Source organism: Oculina patagonica, chromosome 8 (assembly GCF_052425735.1).
Source record: "Oculina patagonica isolate OP01 chromosome 8, crgOcupat, whole genome shotgun sequence".
Lineage (NCBI taxonomy): Eukaryota > Metazoa > Cnidaria > Anthozoa > Scleractinia > Oculinidae > Oculina > Oculina patagonica.
In genome coordinates this window covers 25592002-25603185 of record NC_135765.1, presented here as the reverse complement: position 1 = coordinate 25603185, position 11184 = coordinate 25592002, and the positions used below count along the sequence as shown (strand labels likewise).

Below are 11184 nucleotides of genomic sequence, written 5' to 3'. Positions count from 1 at the left end.
AGCTTATTTTCCAGACTCGCAGCAAAGCAGAGGAAGAAACCATCTGACCAGGCAAAAGAATCAGATGAAGAAGGCCAGACAGACAATGACGAAGACGCAGAAGACTGGGAAAGAGAGGAAGCCTTGGCACTGGGGGGAAGACATATGTGACTTGCAAAGAAGGGGCAAACTTCATTCCAAGTTCAAACTCAAAGATTTGGAAGACATTTGTCAACATTTTGACCTAAGTGTTGAAGGCCCTAAAAGCAGGAAAGCGACATTTGTTTCCTCGATTTCTAGGCTTGTTCAAAGTTGCTCATGTTCCCAGTAGTAAAAGAGATCTAATATTAAGCTGTATGTCAAGGGAAACAAAGCTCTGTAAAGCATTTAATTAGTCAGGGATAATTCATATCCGCATTTGTTTTTTGTTTTTGAAAAACACTTAACTGTTACAAATTTAGTGTCAGCAAGTTAACCAGTTTGCGGACTGTTATGAACTGAGACGGGTTCAGACCAAATAAGGTTTTTTCACAGTGTTAAACATAAATACTATGTTTCAAGAATATACAGATTCATTTAGCTATATCAGCGTCGAAGCGCTGAATGAGTATTATTCTCACAGGCAAATGTTCTTGATATAATTTTCAGCGAACGTTCGCAACCGTTTACCATCGCGACGAGAAGGTCCTTTTTTCATAATATGAGATTATAATGTTATTGAATTCTCTCGTTAGGTAGAAAGTGTTTACATGTAGGTGCAATTTACACTTCCTGCTTTATTTTATGTTGTCGTTTAAAATAATCTACACCCTACTCGCATCAGAAAACTGTCTACCTCAACTTCGGTGAGGTATAATAGTTCATTTTATGTTGCAGTGGCGGTGGTGAAATGTTGCCGATCCTTCAGATAATTTAGTCGACGAGTTTACTTACAATAATACATGAACGTCATAAAGGGGAGAGTTTCTTTTCACTGGTATTTCCAAGACAGTAATTAGCCGTCGACATATCAGGATACATGTGATCTGCATACCACCATGTCTACCAAACTACTTAATTATGTGGAACATATATTCGTTATTGTTGCTACTATGGTTTTTATTTGTCATGCAATGTTTTAAGAAACCCTAACTAATTAACCCTAGATTTATTTACTGTCTTTGCAAAATGAATTTTGTGTAAAAATTAATTATCCCGCTGAAACCTGCCGCTCTAGCTAGCCAAGAAGAAAGAAATACTCATTAATAATATTGCACACTGAAAGGTGGTGAATCACACTGATTGAAACTGCGTCATTGGTTGCAACTTACATTAACGAAATTGTTTGTAACGAGAAAAAAGAACTAAAGTTCGATTGTATTAAATAATTGTTTGTTTCCGAATGAAAGCAATCCAACTCATTCAATTCCGTGATCGCCCGTTCCACGGATTTCAGGGGTATTCCGGTAGTCCATTCCCGCCAATTTCTTAAACCCATGCCAGGTTACTAAGCGCTATGATTTATCAGGTTTTTATCTGAATGCAAAATCTTGCCAATACGTAGCTGAAAGCAAATAATATTCGCCTCCGCAACTTGCATCCTTGGCCTTGTCTGACAAATAAACCGATCGCAACTAAGCTTCAAGATGGCATATATCAGCGGGAATATCGGAACGTTTTTCAAACCTACAGACATCAGCGATGTTTCCACGAGTCTGTTGTCTACTTGTGCCGGTGACGGATCACTTGCGGCGAGCTTTATTAAGACCAGTTCAATCCACATTGGGATAGTTAAAAGCCTTTCTGGACCAGGATCAAGTATTGAAGGAAAAAGCTATCAGTCTGTTAATCAACGTGGACAAGTTTGCTTTGGTTCGATGGCCTCCCTCAAAGCTGCGTATTCCACTCCTGTCACGCAATCGCTGGCATGTTTCTTTTGCTCTCGCTTGAAACGAGGACGATTTACAGCGAAACTATAAATAATATGGCAAGAAACCACAGCGTTAAGGTTTCTACACCTGTCGGAGGCGCTTAAACGGCGAAATCCAGTTAATGAGATCGACAGCTTCAAGGGAGCCGTAGTGGCCTTGGAAAATGACATCAGCCAAAGCGGTAAAACAGTGAACCGTTAAAAAAAATTTAAATTCGCTGGTCCAATTTCAACACTGGCCTTAAATGTTTTCCTATCTTTGGTGAGTAACTTGCAGTTAGGTTTATATCTGTATCTTCCCGGACCCTGGAGAAACTGTAATTTTAAAATGCCTAGTTTTGCGATTTTTGAAAATGTTGCGAAGTATGGCTTCTAAGTTTGCATGCAGATCGTGAACGATGTACAGAAAACATTTAATTTAGTACGCATTTAAACTACCAAAGGACAAGTGTTACGCTGATGTGAAATTAAATCTGTTGCTTAAATATATCCAGAGATACACGCTGCTGAAGTTGACCTAAAATCACAACTTTTGTCACGCCATTTGGGCAATTTTTGGGGGGGTGGTCTGTTCTCGTAAACAATAAAGCTAATCAATCAAAAATTGTTACCATGGTTACGAGTTGGGTAAGACCTCTATGCAACATAAATATGGTGGAGATCGGCCGACCCCCTTCTTCCGACATTTTTTAATATTGCCTGGGTTTCTGAGACAGACATTCTTAACTACAGAATAAACAAATTAACGCGGATAGGAAAAACCAAAAGTAAGGTATGCTTTGAATACAACTCGTGTTTAAGACAATTAAAACGAATATCAGTTCACTAAGTCTATGTCCGATCCTTGTTTGACTGACATACCGGTAAAACACTGAGAGCTAGAACCCAGCTTCATTTAAAAATGATGTATTAGGTTGAATGCTGGTTAATCTAAATACCAAAGACTTTTCTAATCTGTTAAAAAAATGAACATCAATAGCTCACCTTGTTTTCGTATTAAAAGGAATGTTGTCTTTGACCGTCCTTGCTTCAAACTCACCAAGAAGCTTGGAAGATTTCCATTTCGATCAGCCACAATAGTTTACTCCTCTACTAACTATGGTTGTCATCGCGGGTGAAACGAGGAATATATCCAAAAAAAATGTATCTGTAATAAACTGTCTTTAAAACTGAGTCCTTCGTGTGCTTTTCAATTGAGGAGTCTTCATGCTTAGTAGTGAACTCATGCGTACGCTTGGTAAATCGGCACGCTGTGAGATTGTTTCCTGACTTTTCACACAGCGGCCTTCCTCAAGTTAGTCTCCCCTTCATGTAATTCAGGAGATAATTCTAACATTGTCAACAAGAGCTAAGAATGATTTTTTTTCCTCGCGTTTAAAACTTCCTACTATATATTAAAGCTTAGCTGAGTAGAAATCGAAAAACTTTTTTGCTAAGGCCTTGATAGTAATGATTTTTCCCGCCAAAAGACGCGGGTTGCCACCGGAGCCTAGCTCGTTCCCAGGCCTAATCCGTGCGTACGTACGGACGGACGTACGCGACAACCAAAATTTCTCGGTTCGATAGGATACCATTTGCCCTGTCTGTTCCCTTGTACCCGCATGTTACCAATGGAGCTACGCTACGCGCCTTCGGCGCGTGGGAGCTCCGCTATTATTGACCGTAGAACTTAACCAGGAAGACTAAATGGATACTGAAGTTTAAAATTCTATAACTAACACTTTTATGGCAAATCTAGGTAAAATGATATTGGAAAAATCTCATCGAATTATTTACATAACGAATTATTTGCATAAAATATAACGAAACAATCGTAATCAGAATGGTAGGTAGGTAGGTAGGTAGGTAGGTAGGTAGGTAGGTAGGTAGGTAGGTAGGTAGGTAGGTAGGTAGGTAGGTAGAGGTAGGTAGGTAGGTAGGTAGGTAGGTAGGTAGGTAAGGTAGGTAGGTAAGGTAGGTAGGGTAAGACTATTTATTGAGGGTGACCCATCACAGTAACTTAAGTTACTGATAAACTTGGGGCCCTCAATTAAAAATAATAAGGATGCTAAAACATATTCTGTACAATAAAATGCTAAAATAAAAGAGTTATTATCAGATTTACAATGATATATATGTGGGAACACAGAGGAATTACATACTTGCAATTTGCTGATTAATCCAGTTAATGTAATTACTGACACGAGCGTACATGGTGTAGTTATCAGTGTGACATTTCTTGTGACCAGCCCAAGATGCAACACCTCGCAGAACCCAACGCCCTCCTTCCTCGCAAACTAGAGGACCACCACTTCAATATTAATTGAAAAAAAAAATGATTTTAGAAACAAATGGACAAATAATAATGGCAATTATAGAAACAGTAAAAAATAATAATAATAAGCGAATGTTTATCCAGGATAGCCCTTCAGTACATGCGTACTGTTATCAACGGGGTCCTGCTAATTAAAAATTTAAAATTTAAAAAGTATTAAATAAAATTACTAAATATATAATGAAATTGGTATAAAAAGTGGATCATGCACTAAGTTAAAAACATTAAAAAACTACAATAAAATATAACAAGTGAAAATCGTCCAACGCTTTCCTAAATAAAAGTCTAGAATTAATGTTTTTTAATTTCAAAGGTAAAGAATTAAAAATGGAGGCACCTTTAAAATAAAAACTACGGCGCGCAAAATCAAGTTTGACTTTGGGCAGTTTTGCTGTCTTCCCGTTGTTTTTAGTGTTTGCGGCGTTATGATTTCATCGTTCAAAATAATTTTTATACGGAGAACACACAGTTCCATTAAGACAATCAAAAACAAAAGAACATGCTCTCTTTTGTAAAAAGTTGTTTATTGATAAAATTCGAGGATCACAACTTCGCAGACTGCACTTTGGGGAAATGATTTCCAAGCTTCGGTTCTCAATAGAACGAATCATGCGTTTACGGGATTCTGACCATCCAAGACTATTGTAGCCACAATACGTAAATATTGGCATAATGATCGTTTGGTAGATTCGTTGGGCACTGAAAGCATCAACCATGGAACGGATACGTCGGATTATATCACTGATACAAGATTCATTCAAGGAGAATCTGTTGCAGTACCTGTCTCCATGGCAAGCTACTTGTCCTTTTCCTCCAATACAAACCATCGTTGCATCGTGCACACGGCTCCCGGCCTTTTGTGCGCATGTCCTGGAGTCAACAACCGGGACATTGGCTTGTTGAAGGAATTCAGGTGATTTGGCTGTTCCCCAAATGTTGAACCCTTCTGTTCCCCAACCTAAGAGTAAATTGAAACTGGTGTCACATTCTGCGGTCGATAAAAAAAAACTATCGTATACGTTGAGTGCATCCGCACCCTGATAAACAAACGCCAAGCAAATGGTACTACTTATGTCACAGTTCATACTGATTGAAGAAATTATTCAAACCTGAAATCCAGCATCTTGTTCCTGGAGAGACACGTGACCCAGATTTAGGGAAACAAACGGTACCCACATTGCGATCGAGTTTTACTGGAACGGCAAGCCTCAAAAGGGCGATGTCATCCCTGAGGTGTGACATGCTAAAACCCGCGTGCATAATGATCTTGTTGATGCGATATACTACTCCATCTCGTTGGATATGGTGCGCTCCTGCGAGTAAGAGAAATGGTACAAAACAAACATAGGGTCGATAAGTTGGTCGACAAGTGTCGTTCTAAATGTTTTTGGATGAGACTTTATCAGGAGAATATATTACAAGTAGCGCTATGAATAAGGTAAAGCCTGCGTTCAAGCCTAATGGCTTTCCGTAGCATAGAAGCGGCTTAGATGGAATGTTGGACCATCGTAGGATTACCCCCAACATTGAATTTGCCTGTAGCCATTTATTCATCTGAGAGTTAACTATCCTGCCCCAGAAAATACCGTAATTATTCGATTAAACGCCTCGGAGTTTATTAAATCTTTCTTAATTCGAGTGCGGCGTTTAGTCGAGGGCAGTGTTTATTTAAACTTTAATTTATTTCTTGCTAACAATAGTATGGTAACTGAGCATTTGAATTTTTAAAAACAGAAAACTGTTTAAATGATTGTCTGAAAAGATTTTCAATATCTTAAAACATTGTTACAATCAAGGAGAGTATTTTTTGAGGCTTGTTCAAACTTGATTATTACTGCATTTGCTTTTTTTTACTCTATTATTGAAGTAAACGCCGCATTATGATGCAGCGTTTATTCGAGGGAGGCGTTTAATCGAATAAATACGGTAACAGATGTATAACGACACCGGCCATGGTTCGATCCGAAGTTTGGCGCACTAAATATAACATTCTAAAACAGGGATACTTAGTGGCAACTTCATGTGGATATATAGTAGTGGTTATTATCCAGAACAGGGGACCTCTAGCTTTCAAGTCTGTGGATAAAGCACTAGTGTACAACCCCTTTTAAATAGAAGCTATCGAGCAGTACTTTCATGTGGTCTGTTTATCATGCACGTGAATTCTGAGTCAGTCTTTAGATAAAACTCAAGTGTGTGACCATTTAAATTAAATGAAAGCTATTGGCCGTTCCAAAATTGCGCAGGGAACTGCGGCAAATTTCAAATTTCAAGTAATCAATAATCTGACACAACCAAATGAAAGATCATGTTGAAATTGGTCATTTGATCAAGTTTGATGTTTTCAGGATGAACAGACACGAAGTTATGGACCTTAAAACATGGTTCAAAATGCATACAAACGTCTCTTATTTTGAGATTGCATCCCAAAACAATATAAGCTCTTATTTTTTATTATGATTTTTGTGATACTCTTTAAAAGGGGAAAACATAGTGGTTTTTGAGCCGCAGCTCACAAAGGCCGCGTTTACACGTGTGGTGTCACAAGCGTTTCTTTTTCGTTTAAATTAACGGCGCAGAAAGTTCACAGAATAATTATACTTACCGGCTACAAGACTGTACTCATGTGGATCATTGATGCTCCTTACGCAGTGAGCTGCCGTGATGGCCCATTTTGGGTTGATCAGGGATGCTCCACACGTGTGCCCGTTCCTCACTCTCAATGACAGTTGCCAAGGCCATGAATTGGGGGTTGCTGTTGAGCCCCCTACAATTCTGACCCCTGGACGCTGTCCGCATTGGGCTGTGACAGAGATGATAATAATGCATTCGATATCGTATAGAACGTAAATGATAAGAACGAAAACTATTTTGGTTGTTGTTTTCATACATTTACAACCCCGCTGAAATAAATTTGCCTATTTGTGTAGGTTTCTATCGAAATGGTTTATATTACTGTTCAAAAAAACTTCTTTTTCTCTCACACTTTAACACTTTTTACTTGTGCTTTGCGCTTAATCTTTTTTCTCTGTTTTTACTGTTTGTCTAACGCTTTCCTTGGAAGTGCTACTTGCACTTGCTTTCGATTTTCTTTTTAGAAAGGGAAAATATAATCGATTAAATGAAGCAGAAAACAGGGGTCGGCCATATCATAAAGAACGCGTAACGAATGATAACAGCAAAATGGAATGGTTCCTTTTTTACCAATAACGGGTAAAAACAACCTCCTTTGAAACTTTCGCTACGACAAACTACTGAAAAATAGGGACGAACAAAGATTTGCTTAATTTTGCAAAATCGTTGAGAATAATTACGTGATATTAGGTTAATCAACTTTACCTTGAGATAAGACTGGTCCCAGCACAAAGAAGACAAATGCAACTAAGATATACATTCTGGTGTTTCAGTCTACTGTAGTCTACTATACAACTGAATGAAGAATCATAAAAAGAGATTCATATATGTCAAGGCCACATTGTTCAGCTGCCACCCATCTGCTTTTAAAGTATATGTATGCTAAGTTTAGACAAAAGAGAGTGCAAAAGCTGTGTAATTACTTATTAACTTGACTTTATTAGAAAAACCACCATATTAAATATTTTACTGAGGGAATGAAAGAAAAGAATTCCCTAAAGGTCACTAAAAAAATACTACTGTTTATTGAATAAATGGAAAGAAAGTTGATAGAAAGCTGTATGTATTTTCATATTAGAATTTAGTATAATTTCCAGTGGTGAATTCAATTCTGATTGGTCGAGAAGCTCGGACTTCGTCGCAATATTCACCGCGCTAGGCGGTAAATATTGCGTCTCAAGGTTTGGCTACTAAGCCATGCCACCTTTGCCATCCAGGCTAGTGAACATGGCGGCATTTGCTGAATGAAAATTTCTCTCGTTTAATAAAAGAAATCACTCCAAGTCCTCGGTATTTGAAACAATGGGAATTTTGCAAATTAACTACCAAGGCTTTTGGACCGAAAATACTTTCAAGAGATGATTTTCAAGGCTTTGAATTGATCGTAAACATCTTGGGTTTCGGAGATCGCAGCGGCCATGTACTCCGTCAGATCAACTAGCAAAACATTATTTAGTTCTCTTCTCACTGGAGCTAGTAATTTCGAGGGGATTCACACAATTGCTCAGAAGTCACCAACGATTAAACAAAGGTACTAGATATCCATCTTTTTCGTAGTGTTTGTTTTATTCCGTTTTATTGCTAAAACTTGAGTGTAAATTACGATTTCAATCGATGAATTACACTGGCTTACAATATACAAGCGAGCACTTGTGTTCGTTGTTTTTGTGTTTTCTTTTGTTATATTGCAGTTTTTTGATATTCATCTCTGAAATTATACTAAAACAATTATTCGCCTCAGGCTCAGTGATTATTATAGAATAATCCCCTCGACTTCGTCTCGGGGATTATTCAACAATAATCACTTCGCCTTCGGCGAATAATTGTTAAATACAACGACACCTAAACGTCGTTTAATAGTGTTTTTATTTAAGGACGTGGAAGCATAATTATATTTTAAGGGACAGTGTCGCGAGAAATATTCTAAGTTTTCGTGTAAAATATTCTAGAATTACGAGAATGAACTCACTCAAAAGAAAAGCATGAAATCATTCTCCAAGATGTGAATAAACCGCAATCAATGGTTTTTAAGAAATTTTCTTCCAAGTAAAATTGTCAAACTTGGAAACGTCGGCCTGACGTTGTCAAGTACAAGAGAACTTCTTACCAACAAGTCTGTACCAAAACCACGTTTTAACAAGCTTCAGGACTTGTAAAGTACGACTCAGTAAGGCCAGGCCACTATGAGTGTATTAACAATTCATACCAACACCTTCATGGAATTTTCAAATTGCACTAATTCTTGGTGATACTACCCTTTTAATTTCGTCCCGTGTAATAAATTGTTCAACTGAAAAGTTTTGAAAATACACAAATATTTCGCAGCTGAGAGCAATTGTTAGGCCTTTATTTCAATTATATTTTGCTTATAAACCGAAAGTTTCCTTGTTTGTAACAAAAGATGGACACGAATTAAGAAAAAGAGAGCGATTCAATCTGAGGTACATGTAATCTTAGCAATGTACACAAAACTAAAATAAAATTAGACACAGTTTACACAGCTTTCAAACTTTCGAGATTTCACTAACATGTTCCCGCTTTCGACTTGTTTATGGTCATTGCCCTGTATTGCATCGCGCATCCTTACTGCGGAGAATTTTACGCGTAATAAGAGCGCGCGCGCACATAAACAAAATGGCGGTTTTTTTTCTATGCAGCTTTGTCTGCAATAAAAAAAAATCGTCTCTTTCTCGTAAACGTGTATGGCGACCTATCATTTTTTCTCAGATTTGCATGTAGCGATCAAGTTCTTTCTATAAAACGAAAACAGACCAATTCCTATGTTTAAAAAATAAAAAAATAAAAAACACTGAAATTGTGTACTTTGCCAGTACTCGCATGGGAATTATTAAGGAATTATATGGTACATACAAGGACTTCCTGCTCCTAAACGAATATGAGGACACCACGTGCACTTTTTTTTTTATTTCAAAATTAAAGTCCCCTTAATGTAGTCAACAATTAGGCAAAGTTTGGTTGAAAATCTATGTTTAGTTTTATTTCGAGGCATTGATTTTAAGGGTAAATTAAGGTGTGAAAAATCGTTTTCTTGATAATGCCTAATGCGTGGGCATGCAAAGGGCAAATCACTTTGATTCCTCAGATATCGTTTTCCCTTTTACCGCTCCTTTTTAAAGTAAGCCGAGGTCAGTAAGATGAGGAACTATTCAGGTTAGAACGGGGCATGATACTTTCGAGTAAGCGAAATATTATTTCCTGATCAAAATTTTAGGGCGTCAGATGCCAATATTTGTATTTGTATTTGAAGCAAAAAAGAAAAAATGATTTTTTTTTTATTTCTTTATTAGATCACGTGCAGGAGTGCGTAAGACAGCGGGTAAACTCCGTCGAGCGGCAGTGAGTGCACAAATGAGCTGGCAGTGCGTTCCAAAAAAAATGGCGAATAAGCATATCTGGTCTTTATTGCATTATTTATTCCTTTTTCTTTTCGGAAACATTTTACGTAACATTCTTCAATAATGACAAAGACACAGCCACAGCATTTTCTCATATCAAGTTTATTTCTTCAACAATACTCGCAAATGTCAGTCTCCGAGTTAAGATAGCGCTCGATCATTTCGTTACTGATTAACTCGGTGTTCATCAAGTTCAAATCGTGAAGCTTACATTTTCCTAAAACAAAAATAGATATAATTAAAAGTAAATAAACGTAATTTGAATTTTGATTATAAAATCATTAAAATTTGTATTACAGTTAAACTCCGGTAACTTGAACTCTAAAGGGAAACAAAAAAATAGCTCGAGTTAGTGGGGTTTTCGAGTTATCCGAGTTCGAGTTACCGGGGTTCTACTGTATCGTTGACAAATGATACCGAGCCATATCTGTGGGATGCAAAGTCTATTCTTATGTAATCGCTTATTTTTGTTGCAATTAATTTGCTTAGATGCCGGTTTCGTGAGTGAATACGCTCTATAGAAACTCAGCCGTGTTCCATTGGAAATCTGCAAGTTCAATCGGCTTTTTTTGCATTGTTTTCTATTCGCTGACTTCCTGACTTTTTTGCTTGACCAAAAAAAGGTTTCGACTTCACTCTTTAATTTTTATAGTACAAAAAACACTCGCCTCCGTTTCTAGGACGGTAGCAACTCTGCTGACCCCTTGACCATTCGCTCATAGAAAATCCGGGTTCGTAGTTAAATTGCCAATTAGCCAATTAGTTTTTTCAGTTTCACGTTCTCTGATACTTCAGTACCTCCCATTTCCTCATAGTCTCCTGACATCTTCCTATGACTATACTGCATTTCTAGTTATTTTATTTTCATTTTTAAAAATATTTTCATGCCTCAGATTCGATGCTCAAATGTCAACACGAACCTCCCAGAAAAA

General features: G+C 37.5%; 1 protein-coding gene across 1 annotated transcript in view; it reads right to left on the bottom strand.

The window, feature by feature from the left end:
• Positions 1–4021: 4021 nt before the first annotated feature.
• LOC144664245 (transmembrane protease serine 9-like) overlaps positions 4022–11184 on the bottom strand; it is a 21481-nt gene continuing 14318 nt past the window's right edge. Inside the window, exons 9-12 of the mRNA XM_078525349.1 lie at positions 6808–7005; positions 5312–5515; positions 4833–5160; positions 4022–4178 (exon numbers count right to left, since the gene is read on the bottom strand). Coding sequence (XP_078381475.1) covers positions 4022–4178; positions 4833–5160; positions 5312–5515; positions 6808–7005 — 887 coding nt within the window. The remainder of the gene's footprint in view (positions 4179–4832; positions 5161–5311; positions 5516–6807; positions 7006–11184) is intronic.